Raw genomic sequence first — 16,483 nt, 5'->3', positions numbered from 1 at the left:
AACCTTTCATATCTGTAACCATAAAAAGTACAATTAAACGCAAATTATGTTATACAATGTAAAAGTAACAAACAATACTAAAACGATTTAAAGCTTTTGGCAGTAGGCCTAATGACTAAAAGGCTTTAACAAGCTAATATTTGCAATTACTTCTTTATTGGTATAGATAAACAGCAATTTTTTCTATACTATACTATAAATGTTTTTTTTACCTTTTTGTCAGACAGAGAAGGCAAACCATAAATATTAAAAATGTAAAATAATGTTTTAAAATATATGGTGTTTTTTTACATAAATATACTATAAAATTACACATGAATAAAACATATAAACACAAGACATTTAAAAATACACAAAACATACTCAAAATATATTAAACCACCACACAAATGCTATGGTAATTCATACAAAACGAGAGCAGCAAGTTGAACATTTAAAATATATTTGTAAACTAATCCGATATCACTGAGATTATAACTAGTCGTACCAATGAGTAACGATACTATAACTATGAGTAAAAATACAGACAATAGCTATAATGGTTAGTATATGATTGTGAAGGCAGAAAAACTTAATACACTGTTTTCCAAATTAAACCAACCTTTCCCCCACAGTTTATTGATCTAACATTAAAAACGTACCTCTCTCCTAACTCCCCCTAATCGAGGACTTGTATTGTGCATGGTTTTGAGGTGTGGTATTGGAGTTGAGGTAAAGCATGGGTTCCTGTTTAATAATTCTTTGGCAGTCAGCTGCCGTGCAGCTCCATTTATGATAGGACTTATTATAGTCATGTTTTCTTTATATAAAGTACTATCGTCAACACTATAAGAAGAGTGGGGTTCTGCACTAAAGTAAACAGTACTGCTGCCATCTACAGGACATGTGCTGTAAACCGCATCCTTCAGCATCTTAGAGTCGCCTTCAGGAGAGTCTCCGAGCTCAGCACCACCGAGTCTCTCAACATGTTCAGCATCCCCTCTGTTTTCAATGGCATGGTCGGGTAAACTTTCTAAATGTTCATTTACATCCAATGGTAGCTGATTATAATCTTTTAATCCAGAATGTGAGTCTTTCACATTATAATTCCCTGGTGAGGCTGAAAGTGTTTGACAAAGGTGATCGATCTTGCTTGGGGTTCCAGTTTTTAGAGCAAGGTAAAGTAACATATTATGATGGTGCCCGCAGTCCTCTAGAGGTTGAGTAGAACAGGCTTCTTCATGCTTCTCAGGAGCAAAACCAGTGATGGAGAATGTGCCATGTCTATTTGTACAGGATTTAAGTGTTGTGTCCTTGCACTGTCGATCAGAGGCTGTTCTCTCAATAGCGGTCATACTCATTTGAAGTCTTAAGCTCTGAAGGATCTCAGTAGATTTTGGATGAAGAAATCGGTAGTGAAGAACAACAAAAATGACACCTAACAGAGAAAAGTATAAACAGCAGGTTAAACTGCATTATGTCAGCACATTGTTCCACGTTTTTAAATATCTGTAGCTGAATTTTGGGTTTGTTGATAAAAAATGTATTCCTTAAATACACTTAAAGTCGCTTTGGATGAAAGTGTCTGCAAAATGCTTAAATATAACATCCTTACCAATAAAGAAGCTGCACAGGACAGCCACAGGAAAGCTCATACTATTCCATGAAGGTTCACTGAGTGAATCTGAGGCCAGAAGAAGAAGGAAAGTGTTCTCCAACAACATTAACTACGACAGAGATAAATGGAACAGGTCAGTGATCTTTTAAATCAATGTGCCAAGAAAGAAAAACGAAGCTTGTAAGTCTCACTTATTTCGGATATCTGTTAAACTGATTTCTGCATTCACACATTACACTGAGAAGAACCTACCAAATAAAACCCAACCATGCGATACCGCGAGGGGCCATCTTTGACATTGAAGAACAGAAAAATGTGTATGGCTCCCAAGACTAAGTTGAAGAAACGCCAGGAACTACGGTTAACACAGATTTCTGTCTGCTGGGACACTAGCCAGAATGTCATTATGAGCCAGTGGAAACCTGAGCGGGGATTTAAAGAGACAGTCACAATGCAAGCATTTATTACCAAACCATCACTTTCCAGGTGAGAGTTGGGCAATGACACGTTACACAAAGGTACTGTATACGGCTATCACGCAAACTAACTGTTAAAGGCTTTGTGTTAAAAAAGACAAAAGTTTTTCAACGCAATTTGTGACTTGAGAGTGTATTTATTTTAAGATTGAACTCACCCATGACCCCACAGGCCCACCAATGAAATATACTGCAGAAAAACATAAGGCTGGCAACCCTGGCGCCCAGCATGCCACCTCGCCATATGAGTTGGCACAACAAAGCAGCAGGGGTCATATGCAGGTGACCAGGCCGAAGCAATAAGCATGATCGGCTGTACAGGGCCAGGAACCAGGACACGTTTAGCAGGCTCAGTCCAACACACAAAGTCACTGTTAAAAGCACATCAATTCAACACAGTTAACAGTCAGATTCTGATAAGAGAAAGTTGAACATGTGAATACAAAATTTAATTATTAATTAACATTTAATAATTTAAGGCATTATTTAGGCAGTTTTACGGTTGCATATCAGATACTTATGTTTGCTGTCCAGTGCTGTTTCGTTGTGCTTCGTACCTTGCCATGTCCATATGCCTACATTGTGTCTTGATGCCTGTTAGTTACTTAGTCCTGTCAAAGTCGTTTTAAAGAGTAAGTTTTAGTTTCCTGCTTCACTTGATTTTTGCCCCCTGGTGGGAAGTTTTTTTTCAGTTTATATTTATGTTCTCATTTTATTCCCCATCGTGGTCTTTTGTTTTTGTATAAAAGTTGTATTTAATCTGTGCAACACTGCCTGCAATTGGGTTCATTTTCCTCGTAAATTCTGACACAGTTAATAAGTATTTAATTTTTTTTCCTAAAAGTCAATGACTCATTCCATCATACACACTGACTGATAATTTTATTATTTTCACAGAAAAATGTGAATGCCATGCTAGTTCTGCTTTTGCCTATAAGAAGTCGTATACTGTACCTGGTGTCAGAAAGCCAGGATGAAGAGTGAATAAACCGTATGTCTGCAGTAGACTTTGAGGCAAGCTGAGTGACAGAGATTCGATCAAACACAGAGCCGACACATCGGCCTGCTGTATTAGCAATACCCCAGAATCAACCTGCCCTCTCTGAGACTTCATGGCTTCCCGTAACCTGCAAACATATCACAAAGCATCATATGTTTATTATGAGAGATCGCATGATTTAGGGACTCATGAAATCTGTAACAAGGGGTCACATCAAAATAAATAACAATTATGAGGAATAAAATATATTTCATGATTATAAGAATGACGATATGAAATCAAATTAATGATGTTACTTCATTAAGAATAATGGGAATGATAAAAGCAGTAATAATATAGATTTAGTTTTTGACCTGTGATAGATCCCCAGATGCAGGCAGTGCACAAAGATGATTGAAGGCTTGTGTTTTTCTGTATCTGTAAAGTACCACTTCAAACTAAGTAGCTGTACTGCCATTGCAGGCAAACATAGAACCAGAGTCAGCCAAGCCAACAGGTCCTTCTCCATCCAGTTGTAGTGCAGGAAGCATAAGACAACTGGAGAGACAAATAAGTTACGCATAGTTAAATCTGTCCACGGGGGGATGTTTGGCACATCTCATTATGTGTTTTTTTTAACTCCTTGGTAGCACGTTTAAAGTTGATCCCTAACTGAGAGAGAAATCAGAGTTTAAAATAATGAAGCAACAGAATTTAAATTAATCTAGGTATACTGAAAATTTTAAACCTGGATCAAATAAAAGTTTAAATATAAACCGGATTATTTTTAAACAAGGTTTACAATTTGGTGCAACAGAATGAACCTTGATTTAATCTACAACCTGAATTCCGGAAGAGTTGGGACAATATGAGACAATGAGACCATATTGTATTCACAATAGAACATAGATAACATGGCAAATGTTTAAACTGAGAAGTTTTACACTTTTATCCACTAAAAAAAATATTGGCTCATGTGATTTAAAATTCGTTTAGTTTTAATTTTATTCAAATCTAAAAGACCCCAAGATTCGGGTTGTAGATTTAAACCTAATCCTTGGTGGTGCAACCCACCCTATTCTGATTTCAGTCTAAAATATGATGCGTGGGGGGAACTTTAGACTAGAAACATATTGTCCAACATATATAACAAATACTGTTCAAACAACACTTTAAAAACAGATTCTACTATTTTAATTAATATGGTGCAGTTTATTTTCTTAACGTGTGTATGCTAACCTTTTCATTATCACATGTACGTTAACAAGACATTAGTAAGCATTTCATAATGTATGACAAATGCTTAGCAAATATAAATGTATAGGCCCAAATATGTCGTACTACTGATCTGTTAAATATATATTATGATGTAATCATGTTATTTATGGGCTCTATTTTGTTTCAGATCTTGTAGTGTCTTAACTAATGTAAAGCAGCTCACCGAACAGAACACGCCCCCTCCACTCTCCATTCATGAAAAAGGCGCTCAAATACAGTAAAACCATGGCAACAGTAATGAATGAGTAACACAAAAACACGTTATTTTCTGGCACAACAGGTCCAGGAACACAAGAACAACACGCACTGCATGTTGATGCGGTTTACAAAATTAGCGGTTTGATAAAGAATGATTCAACGGAAAATACTTTAATAGAAAATAACTCACGTGCCACTTTCTCTGATAAAATAATAACTCCTGAGAAAGAGTACAAGCAGACGTGACTCCACATGATCTCTCTTCCCTTCTGATTTTGCATGTTTGCAGGAAAGCTTCCTCTCATAGTTCAGTTGTGGTTGTGAAGGATGATATTCTCGGCGCTGTCCGCTTTGTCTTCAGTTTTTTGGATACTGCCGCTCTCGTGACGTCATCAAAGACCGCATGCCTGATACTTCGAACAATTTATTTGATAAAAACGACTCAAATTATTATACAAATAATTATACATGTCTCTGAAGATGCATAAACAGATTTCCTTCTACGAACATGGATATTTTACCAATGTGATTGTCTCATATATTGCTTTGATTTTTTTGCGTGTAGAGTGAATACCGTTGAAAGTTTAATACAATAATATTTTATTATTTATTTGTTCAATTATTTAACGTTTCATTAAAAAAAACTCAGCGCCACGAGAAAGAAAACATAATAAATAAAGCCTGATTTTATTTGTTTGGTTTACGCATTGAATAAAAGCTTCCCAGGCCTAGGTTAACCAAAATGAGTTACATGGTCGTGAGATGTAGAAAAGAAAACTACCATAAAGTCGGTGATGATTACATTTACAAATCAATCAAGAGTGACTACTCAAGAAGAGATATGTGATCACGTGAGAGTCATCAGATATACGTGCACATGACTTATCACGTGATCTCTTGTCGCTTTATAAACGCCATCAATGTGCTTTGCGCTTTGACTTTTCTTTTTCCGCTCAGATTTAGGGAGTGAGACGCTTAGCCCCGCACAAGAAGCCGAGTCTGCGGACGAAAGGAATTCAGGTATGACCCATGTGGTCCCGAAATCCTAATATATTTTTTGTATTTGCGTAATTTGTTTAGTTACACGAACGGGACGTGTATAGTTGCTATATAACTGTTTATAATAGAACATTCCTTCTACATTTGTTTATTATTGTTTGATCACTTCCTTTTATTTCAATGTCAATCTCGTTTAGCTAGAAATGGGTTCGTGTGTTACCTTTAACCTTTCTTGTGTAAACGGGGCCTGTTAAAGCGAAAGTGTTATGAAACATCATATCTAAAACTGGTTGTAGTGTGCATCTAGTTTCTTCAATAATTGCAATATTCGTACACTTGTTTGTGTGAGCTCATTGTGTAGCTAGAAACATCTTAAATTAGCAACAAACAAGATCCGTTTACATTTGACGCCTCTGCTTCCTCAAGCATGTAACCTCATATATATATATATATATATATATATATATATAGCCTTGAGCAGCGAATTTGATCGTATTAACTAGTTAAATTTACTAGTCTTGAGTCAGTAATCCTGGCTTTGCCTGTAAATCGGCAGGTTTCTACAGTAATTCCGGTGACTCATGACTCCCACTTGTATCAAAACACATGATTGGTGATGACAGTGGACCGTTTTGAGGAAGTGCAACCCCACTTCAGCATAGCAACAGTAAATGGGCTCTATCAAATCCGTGCTACATTTAGGCATTTGTGCTCATGACTTTTGCGTTGTACAGTTTTGATCCAATTTGGTTTTGGCTAAAGTTGGCTAAACAAAATAAAGATTCTGCAGTCTTAAGAGGACACTGCAGAGTGCAGTCACTGTTTTCTAGTGTCCTTGAAGTACCATACAACCTGTTCCGTGTCCTGTTGTTTGTATTTTAAGCTGATGTTTTGATATGCTTTCGGCTTTTATTTCCTTAATCTGGTTAATAAATAATAGGGTGAGATGTGCACATTACTGAAATGGTTTTTCAAAAAGCAGTTTGGTTAAGGGGTGCAAGTGAAAATGTGACTTGTTTTCCCTGTAGGATGTGGCGACTGGCTTTTCTGTGCGTGCTCTCTGCCCTTTCTGTTGGCTGGGCACGACCTCGACTTGCTCCTCTCTCCCATGAGATGGTCAATTTCATCAATAAAGCCAACACTACTTGGACAGTAAGATAATATTGTTATACCGTTTCTCTAACTGTTGCTTAAAACATGTTCTGTATAAGGTATTGTTCACTTTTGTGAAAAACGATAATTTTTATCTTAAAGGCTGGCCATAACTTCCATAATGTGGATTACAGCTATGTGAAGAGGCTGTGTGGGACATTTCTGAAAGGACCCAAACTCCCTGTCATGTGAGTTTAAATGTTGTGTGGTGAGATGCAAAGGAGGAAGAGCAACTTGCTACTTTTGTAGTTTTTGTTCACATGTGACTGTTACTTGTTTGAAGGAAATGCGCAGCTTTCAGTTCTCCTTTCTAGCTCTTCAGTAATCCAGTGTGTGTCTATCTCCTCTGGCACAGGGTGCAGTATGCTGATTACATCAAGCTCCCTGCTAGCTTTGATCCCAGAGAACAGTGGCCCAACTGCCCAACTTTAAAAGAGATCAGAGACCAGGGCTCATGTGGTTCATGCTGGGTGAGAACTCTTTAAAATAACTAATATTTAAAAGCTGTTTTGGTTTATTGCGTCTTTCTAAACGAAGGCTTTTGCTGTCTTTAGGCATTTGGGGCTGCAGAAGCCATCTCCGACAGAGTGTGTATCCACAGCAATGCCAAAGTAAGTTTGGAGATCTCCTCTCAGGACCTGCTTACCTGTTGTGACCGCTGTGGCATGGGGTAAGTCTACTTTAGAGATGAAATGCGTTCTTGACTTGGGTCCTGTTTCAATAAGGAGGTTCAACCAACACTGTTAAAATGTGAACTTGAGTTTATTTATACTAAGATGTGAAACTAAGTTTGTTTCAGAACAGCTGATTTGAGTTTGTTCAATCTTCTCTGTGTAGGCTTACCTTGAGGTCAGCACGTGCGCCACTACTATGAAAAGCTATGCACGTTTCCTCACTCCTATGCATACAGGGAATTTACTAATGTGCTGAAAATTACTTCAATTAAGTAAATTTTAATTAATAAATAGCTAAATGTACCATAAACAAATACCTTTTTTTTATTTACTGATGTTTTCAATCCTCTAGTGATAAGAGTGACACTTCATGTTGTATAGGACACATGTTAGGGTCTCAGACTAATCGCTGGTTCGAACCTTGCTCTGCACAAATTTGGGTAGTAGTGGCTGCACTTTATTTCCACACGTTAAGAAGTAATTTCTTATCCTCCATAAGCTACCTTTTTTTTTGAGAAAATATAAAGGTGAAAGCATATGCTCTGATGTAATCCACAGCCACGATGGCTGGTGTTATTGATGTAAGGATGGATGAGATGTATTTTGATAAGTCTTATTTCTCTATAAAGAAAACTGTTAGTTAAATAAAAATGCATTGGGGAAATTACAAAATCCCCTCCTGAAAATAAATGTATGTTCACACATAAGATCCTCTATAAAAGCACATGATGTTTTCGTCCTTGAGATGGTCTGTGTGATCAAAATGTGTGCCTTTAATGACTGTATTGCATGAATAAGGTACACCACTTGCAGTTTAAAAGGGGGATAAGATTGAATATCTGGGTTTACCAAAGAAAACCTGCTCCTGACAAAGTTGTTCACAGGGTAAATAACTATGGTTGGTTGGTCTTAGAAACCGGTTTGCCTTATCCCGCTTTCAGGTTTGACATGCCTCAGATTCTGAAACGGAAAACCCATAGTTTCCCTCATTCAGGGTTAATATACTCAAAAGAGTTTTCACTAAGCCTCCTTTCTGAAACAGGCCCATGTTGGCCAATGAGAAAGTCTATAATTTGTTTTTAATATCAGGTGTAATGGTGGGTACCCATCTGCTGCTTGGGATTTCTGGACCAAAGAGGGCTTGGTGACTGGTGGACTCTATGACTCTCACATTGGTTGGTTTCTGCACTGCTTTTGACCAAGTTGAATGTTTCTTCTGAATGCTCAACCGTGACTGGTATGTTTTAAGGTTGTCAGCCATACACCATTAAGCCCTGCGAGCATCACGTGAATGGCAGTCGCCCACCCTGCAGCGGAGAAGGTGGAGACACTCCTAACTGCGAAATGTCCTGCGAGTCTGGTTACACTCCATCTTACAAGCAAGACAAACACTTTGGTAAGGACATTTTAACAAATCTGCTAGTTTGGCGCACATTTTGTTGCTTTTAGTTTAACGAATTGATTTATGTTAATTATCTTGCTGCTTAAAGGGTCTTTTTCGCAACCCTATTCACTTCAAACATGTATGACTTTCTTTTGCAGAACACAAATGATAGTATTCGAATCTTTTCAATGGTGGTACCCATTACTGCACTTGCATTGGTTCTGTGTCCATACAATAGAATGTGTTAACATTTTCCAAAATATCGTATTCTGCAGAAGAAAGTCATAGAGGTTTTAAAATGACAAGAGGATGAGTTGGGGCACGATCACTTTAATTCTAAGCTGTTTTGTTTTTTCACTTAATGTTTTTTGCCTGAACTGCTCTATTTGATCCGATATTTGCAGGAAAGACTTCATATAGCGTTCCTTCTACTGAGAAGGATATCATGAAAGAGCTGTACAAGAATGGCCCAGTAGAGGGAGCCTTCACTGTATATGAAGACTTCTTGATGTATAAGAGTGGTAGGTTTCAGTCTTTTTCCATGTTCATTGATAAGAGTATGTAAAGCACAGTGAAAGTGTTTGTAACTTCTAGTACTCTCCAAAACATATTTCTAGGTGTCTATCAACATGTGAGTGGATCTGCAGTGGGTGGTCATGCTATTAAAATCCTGGGCTGGGGAGAGGAAGGTGGCGTCCCCTACTGGCTTGCTGCTAACTCCTGGAACACTGACTGGGGTGAAAATGGTGAGGTTTTTTCCATCTTAAAAGGACAGGGTGCTCGGCCTTTGCCGGTGTTTCAATGGAATTTTCTAAACCAGTGTTTTTTGTTAATAGGTTACTTTAAGATTCTCAGAGGCGAGGACCATTGTGGTATCGAGTCCGAAATTGTGGCTGGAATCCCTAAGTAATTTCTTCAGAAAAGGAGAAAATAGGAGATGAAATGAGATTTCTGTTCAAAAGACAATTTGTCTCGGATTTCAACTTTAGCTGACTGCCATTATATATACGGCCATGGCTTGAATTCAACCATTACATTTTATAAGAGAAATTACTTTTAAGATTGTGGTGCCCTCTATGATCTGGTACCTTTTTAGTCGTTTTTGATTTGGGAGTAAGCCACTATGCACTACTTAATGTGTAACTTGTGCCGAACAATAGCAATGCTCTTTAACCACCTGCAGTGCTTTTGCCTTTTTAAATGGCTTATTTGGGTTAAATGGGTTTTTATTTGATTTGTATGGTTTTAATGTGATTTGTCAATATAATAAATATGAAATTCCATAAACGCTGGACCAGTTCTCTTTTTTGACATCAGTTAAAGATCTGTTATTTACTCACCCTCTTGTAAGACTGACTTCTACAGAATACTAAAGATTTTAAGACTGTTTGTAACTGAAGAGTGGTTGGCACCCATTCACTTCATGCATTGATTCACAAGATCTTTTGTTCTGCAGAAGAAAATCATGCAAGTTTCAACTGGCAAATACATGATTAGATGAACATTTTAATACTGGGTGAACTGTTTTTTACTTTTAACAACTGAAACGGAGTTGTATTTGCATCATCTGCTCGCTTGTTAATTGTAATTGAGGCTTACTAATGCACGCTACAGTATTTGTAGCGGTTGAGCTCCAAACATACATATACCAACTGGGTTGTTTTAATACAAATAAAGGCATGAAACTCAGCATTTAAGCGAGGTACAAAACTTTAATGGTAACTGGCTCTTGGCATTGACTAGCTTAACTTTCTGAATTTGCATAGTTTGAACAATGAATTCAGTTGGTTGTGAGTTTCAAAGCACACTTGTGTGAAAATCTTTCTCTGTTTGATGGACTTCAATCACTTTATGAGAGGGTTAAACTTAACATGCTTTCAAAAATCTTGATATAATTTAGCCTCCAGTTGTACAATATATTCAGTTGGTGAAACTAATAAAAAGCAGAACTGACTATAGTTTCTAAAGTATGGCCGTTTTGTAACGACGTGGAAAATTGGGCTTTACTTTGGGTGCACTTCATGGACTTGCATGTTTTGTTCCTTGATGATCATCTTGCAACTTCTTGAAGCTGTTGTCAATCTTGCCGTTCAACAGTTTCTGGTATCTGGTTTAGATCTCTAGGCTCCTCAACCTGTTGTTGTTGAGCTGGTTGTCTCTCTTGTTCGACAAGCTGGTCCTGTTCATTCTCTTGCTGCTTTTGTACCTCTGCCTCTTGCAGGTGAACTTCAGGATCTACTCCCTCTGTTTTTGTATCCGTTTGTTCTCGGTTTGTCTCTTCTATCTCAGCTTGTACTTCAGGAGGCACAATGTTGTTTTCTTGATCATGGCCAAGAGTGGATGACAACAGCTCAGATGGAGCCAATAACCCATCCTGGTTCAGATCCTGTGTTTGCAGGAGGTGATCCACCAAAGATACTACCTAAAATGTGAGTTAAGTTGTGACAATTGAATATCTCCTTTAGTTTTTATGCTGTAGCAAAATTACCTCTTCAAATCTAAATGGCTCTTACAGAGTCTGTTGACTTTGGCATTATTGCATGATGAGAGTGAAAATCGGTCAGAAGCTGCATCAATTCAAGGCCATCCATCTGCCCACTTCTATCATAGTCATACAGCGTGAATAGGAAGAACACCTCTGTGACAGAAACCACATCACAAAAATGGTCACATTTACATAATTTGCCTCAAAAATATAAATCCTTATCTGGATATTAGCCATGACGAGTTTAGCAAAACTCTTAAATGGACAGTACACTCACACATACAATATTAGTATATAAGAGCGCTTTTCCACCATCACGCCAAAAGGTTCTCCTTGTTTAATCGTTCCACTCCGTGCCGATCCATGCAAGCTAGTGTGCAAATGGTTTCATTTTCCACCGCAGGGTGGATAACGTAAATATTAGCGTAAACACAATTGGCTCACGTGCTGCCTTGGTACAACGAGAGACTGAGCTATAACACCTCTGCGTTAGACAACCGTGCTGAAAATTGAGCCGAGAACAGTTTGTAATTGTGTAGCTGATCAAACCAGGCTCACATGGAAACATAACTTTAACGTTTCAGACTGTGCTAAAAATGGTTCTGCGCAATGTTGGAAAAGCACTCTTACTATTACTACAGAGTGCAAAATTTGTACTGAAGCATGTTTCATGCACACAATAACAGTGACTTGAAATAAATCTATAAAGGTTAACAGAAAGACAATGTTATTAATGATAATAACATATTAACCTTGTTCCCTTGTGTTGAGCTCTGGACTGGTCTGACCCTCCTTTAACTTGCTCTTGGTGTAGCTTTGCAGGAGCCTATCATACAGAATTGCAAATCAATAAAAACAATGGCTACTTTTGTTCTGACCTGGTTATACCAGGATGTAAAGAAAATACCGTCACGTTTGCATGTAACTTTTGTGCTTCACATTACAATTTGTATATTTTTTCATAAAACAAAAAAGCATTTTATTATGTCCGATATGAAGTGTGTCAGCTGTAAACTTCTCACTGATGTGTTATCACTGACGTGACAAAGGACTTTGAACCTTGGTACAACTATATTACCTTACTTCATAACATGCATTCAAAGACAGTTCATCAAGACTTATCCTTTAGTGTAATTTAAAACAAAAACCTGCGGTTGTCGGATCCAAAGGGATTAACAAGTTCTGGTGTTTGGATGTCATCACTAATCAAAAACAAAGGAAAATAAAATCAGAATACAAATGGGCCAAGATGATTTCACAAGTTTAGTTATTTGTCCTCATCGTAATTGCACATCCACTTTGGCGAATCCAATTTGCATTCCCCCATTTATATTCATTAGTTCGACATGGAATGCAGTAAGACAGGACCTCGTGAGAAACTATGCCAATGTTATCAGCTATATGCATAAGAATGACATCTAATTTACATGATAAAAAACACATTTTTTCACGTTGTCTATACATTATCATGCGATCTAACACACTTATTCATCAAGGATGACACAAATCCAGCATGGTCTTTGAAATTGTAAGCAAACTTCACTGAGTGACTGAGCATTGTGCAATGCACTGGCACTGTGCAGTATTATAAATACATTACAATTTCACAAACACAAATTCAACCCTTTCCAAAGACACTATATACTAATAATATTAACTACTAAAACACCCCTTTAGTGTTTAAGGTGCAAAGGTTACATTCCACTCATGGGAACCTGAATATTCAAAAGACCTATGACCCTACAGTAGATATACAGTTAAAACAACATGTTACACCCATAAGACTCTGTCTAGTCTTGTTATACAAGTATATAGTATTATAATGGTAACGTGACCTACCTGGAGATGGCTTGGACTTGTGGAGCACTGATACTCAACGAAGGCAAGATGAGCAGGAATAGAAACCTTGCAATGATCACGCTGCATGCTGCATGGGATCTCACACCTGTCACGGTAACAACGACCAGTAGAAACCATCAAACAAACAATTATAAATATGTCCTCCTTAAGACGAAGATTTGTTGTGTTGAAGTACTCAAGAAAACGATAAACAGTGTCTGAATCTAATTTAATCCGGTCGTATCTGCGGACATACATGAAGAGTCAAATGACTCCTGACAGCAGAGCTAGTATTCTACACTAGGGCTATTCAGTCTGTTTTCCTTTGTATCATTACACAAGTGAAGAAAATTATGCATATGACTAAAGATAGATGGACATATCCTCCTGACATTTCATTACACAAGTGAAGAAAATTATGCATATGACTAAAGATAATCGAGGCAAAGATGTACATTTGTACGTGATGTTGGTAATCGAATACTGGGTGCTCTCGTACTGTACCTCGCTCGCTAGCAGTCGGTGGTCTCTCCATGATGAAGCGTTCTGTTAAACCGGGCGTCACAATCCCTGTTTTCATCTGTGAAACACGTGGATTCCGTGGTCGTCTCGCCCTGTATAAAATCGTGCTCCTCCTCCTATAACGCCGCACATCAGCTATCATCATCGCCACGTAGATACGCTGACATTGCGGTTTCAACACGGACCGCCTATATACATTGTTTACTGGGAAAAGTCATCAAGCATGTGCGCAATGCTCTTTGTAAATAAAGGTATTGTTATGGTAAGTGAAATGAACAACAAAATCTGCGTATATCGCAACGCGTCTGTCTCACCTTTAGAGCAAATTGTGCAATCTTGAGTGCTGTCTAAATAGTCGTTGTCGCCATATTACGCTTGTTTATGTCATTCATTATTCCGCCTTCATAAACAAATGTGTTTCTGTACATACAGCCTTCTGCACGCCTGATTTCCGGCCTGCGGCGAATGTACAACCCGGCCCACATCCAAGTGTGACGTCAGAGGCATTAACAGTGAAACAGAAAGACGCAGTAGGTGGTGATAATGCACCTTAATATTCGCGTTAACATTATTAAACAAAAAAGAAGCATCAACGACCATTAAGATATTGAGAAAATACTTACAAATCAACACAACTTTTGTTACTCTGAAGCCGAATACAATCGGCAAAAGCTAACATGGTGCTATAAACAGATTACGTCGCAACGTCACAACCACCAAGCCTCCGACGTCTCTTTTCAAACTTTATTTCAAATCTGTTTTCTGGTAAGGTTGCTAGAAGGGATACAGCTACGGCCGGAAAGGTGCAAAATCTCGCCAAATAATTACAATAAATGTATACAATAATACCTTGCAATAATAAAAAATAATATTCAACTGTTTTCGAGCGTGACAAAATGATGCGGTATTGAAGTGCGCATGCTCAGTGGAGGTAGCTGTATCCCTCCCTTCTAGTCAAAACCCTGCTTACTCCGTGAATGAATCCGCATACGTTGTGTGCAACTTTGTATTGCTTTATTTTTTATTGCCAAGGGTACGGGATCAGAATATTAAAAATGTAAGAAGCTTAAATAATTTTTTTAAACCGTGAGTCAGAACTTTAAACACATTTAATAGTAATTGCACAAAATGTATACATAAAGACAAAGTTGTATATAAGCACACAAAATAATATTTTCCTTGGTTGTTTTGGTCATTTTTTGTGTTCTCTGACATTCTCTGCTTATATTTTCATTTTTTCTATGCATCCGTAATTTTTTCCATGTTCTGCGCTTTTGCTTTTCTAAATTCTGCAGTTCGACTTTCATGGTTATTTAAGGCGGGCTTAAGTGTCACAGATGGGGTCAGAATTGTTGCATTATACTGTAATCCGCAAATAAATGTAGAGAGTTTCACAAACATTTTTTAAATCCCCATACGCACAAAAAGCGAACCATAAGACGTTCCACAAAAATAAATGGTATTCACACATATGAGATTTGCAAATAAAAAATATTTACACATTCTGCACATTTGTGGATCGCATTCTGCACATTTGTGGATCGCTTTCTGCGCATTCGTGAATCACTGCACGCATTTTTGGATGGCAAGCCAATTGTGCTCCCATGAAAGCATAACTGCACCTTTTGGAATGGCATCCGTAACAATTGTATATTCTCTAGGTGTTACTGGAAAATTATATTTATCTAAACATTATAATTAAAAATAAAACCTTCTTAATTGAGTAGTTGAGAGACAGTTAGAATATTTTATTTAACCAATTGTTCAAGAATATTTTACATATTTTATATACAATTTCGTGGTTGTTCCAAATAAAATACCAGATTGGGAGAAATTTGTGTTTAAATATTAAAGACCATGCGAGAAGTGCTTGTTCATGAAATATTGATAAATTGTAAGGGATTCTGGCAATATTATAATTACAGATCAGTAAGAAAGGTAGTTTCAATTTGGTGATAGTTTGAAAATTGTTTGAGATAAAATTCCATACTAAATTAGGATTACATTTAAATTTAATTGGATTTGACAGTTTTTAAGTATTGTTGAGAGATGAAAAGTTTAGAAAATGTAGCCCCCCATACTCATTTGTATTCATAACAACAAAGATGTCATTTGGAAAACTTTGAACAGAGCAGTTAATATGAGATACAAATGAAAAGATAAATAATTAACTACCAAACACACCTCTGAAAAGGAAGTTCATAGTTACATAATTACTAATGACATTTAAAAGCAGCAAAATCTTTTTGTCATTGATATTTGAATCTATTAAATTAGTTTGCCTTAGTCAGGACAACGATTTAGTTAAACATTGCATTTAACTTAATGCGCCTCTGCATGCATCGTTGAAATATGACTGTGACACTGCCGCAAATTGTTTCAAACATCGCATTTTAAAATGAGGTGTATTGGAATTAATTCACTTTTGTTACCTTACTTTCCTTCTACATATACACTCACCTAAAGGATTATTAGGAACACCATACTAAGCCTTCAGAACTGCCTTAATTCTACGTGGCATTGATTCAACAAGGTGCTGAAAGCATTCTTTAGAAATGTTGGCCCATATTGATAGGATAGCATCTTGCAGTTGATGGAGATTTGTGGGATGCACATCCAGGGCACAAAGCCCAATTGAAACCAATTTAAAATGATTCGAGCTTTGTGACATGGTGCATTATCCAGCTGGAAGTAGCCATCAGAGGATGGGTACATGGTGGTCATAAAGGGATTGACATGGTCAGAAACAATGCATAGGTAGACCGTGGCCTTTAAACGATGCCCAATTGGCACTAAGGGGCCTAAAGTGTGCTAAGAAAACATCCCCCACACCATTACACCACCACGAGCCTGCACAGTGGTAACAAGGCATGGTGGATCCATGTTCTTATTCGGTTTAC

At 37.5% G+C, this 16,483-nt stretch overlaps 3 protein-coding genes across 7 annotated transcripts; 1 reads left to right on the top strand and 2 right to left on the bottom strand.

The window, feature by feature from the left end:
• Nucleotides 1–142: 142 nt before the first annotated feature.
• Nucleotides 143–4,941, bottom strand: xkr5b (XK related 5b). Its single transcript, XM_079458205.1, has 7 exons — nucleotides 4,719–4,941; nucleotides 3,427–3,610; nucleotides 3,028–3,200; nucleotides 2,232–2,444; nucleotides 1,850–2,019; nucleotides 1,595–1,706; nucleotides 143–1,417 (listed from the first exon to the last, which is right to left on the bottom strand). The coding sequence occupies exons 1-7, from the start codon at nucleotides 4,831–4,833 to the stop codon at nucleotides 630–632; spliced, it is 1,755 nt and encodes a 584-aa protein (XP_079314331.1). The 5' UTR covers nucleotides 4,834–4,941; the 3' UTR covers nucleotides 143–629.
• Nucleotides 4,942–5,401: 460 nt separating this feature from the next.
• ctsba (cathepsin Ba) lies at nucleotides 5,402–10,029 on the top strand. Its single transcript, XM_079459038.1, has 10 exons — nucleotides 5,402–5,548; nucleotides 6,556–6,679; nucleotides 6,782–6,867; nucleotides 7,035–7,149; nucleotides 7,234–7,349; nucleotides 8,443–8,528; nucleotides 8,603–8,749; nucleotides 9,142–9,258; nucleotides 9,355–9,483; nucleotides 9,574–10,029. Exons 2-10 carry the CDS (start codon nucleotides 6,557–6,559, stop codon nucleotides 9,645–9,647), a joined length of 993 nt encoding a protein of 330 aa, XP_079315164.1. The 5' UTR covers nucleotides 5,402–5,548; nucleotide 6,556; the 3' UTR covers nucleotides 9,648–10,029.
• Nucleotides 10,030–10,435: 406 nt separating this feature from the next.
• cgref1 (cell growth regulator with EF-hand domain 1) lies at nucleotides 10,436–14,298 on the bottom strand. 5 transcript variants are annotated; one of them, XM_079459042.1, is made up of 8 exons: nucleotides 14,207–14,294; nucleotides 13,898–14,039; nucleotides 13,566–13,699; nucleotides 13,062–13,167; nucleotides 12,371–12,424; nucleotides 11,975–12,048; nucleotides 11,251–11,375; nucleotides 10,436–11,159 (listed from the first exon to the last, which is right to left on the bottom strand). In XM_079459042.1, the coding sequence occupies exons 3-8, from the start codon at nucleotides 13,639–13,641 to the stop codon at nucleotides 10,815–10,817; spliced, it is 780 nt and encodes a 259-aa protein (XP_079315168.1). In that variant the 5' UTR covers nucleotides 13,642–13,699; nucleotides 13,898–14,039; nucleotides 14,207–14,294; the 3' UTR covers nucleotides 10,436–10,814. The 5 variants fall into 5 exon arrangements, with proteins under 5 accessions (XP_079315168.1, XP_079315167.1, XP_079315169.1 ...); XM_079459041.1 differs by having other exon boundaries at nucleotides 13,566–13,787; nucleotides 14,207–14,286; XM_079459043.1 differs by having other exon boundaries at nucleotides 13,898–14,027; nucleotides 14,207–14,271.
• Between the last annotated feature and the right edge of the window lie 2,185 nt (nucleotides 14,299–16,483).

Source organism: Barbatula barbatula (genome assembly GCF_947034865.1).
Source record: "Barbatula barbatula genome assembly, chromosome: 6".
Lineage (NCBI taxonomy): Eukaryota > Metazoa > Chordata > Actinopteri > Cypriniformes > Nemacheilidae > Barbatula > Barbatula barbatula.
Note: the sequence above shows the minus strand (reverse complement) of the source record. Positions and strands in the feature narration are given on the sequence as shown.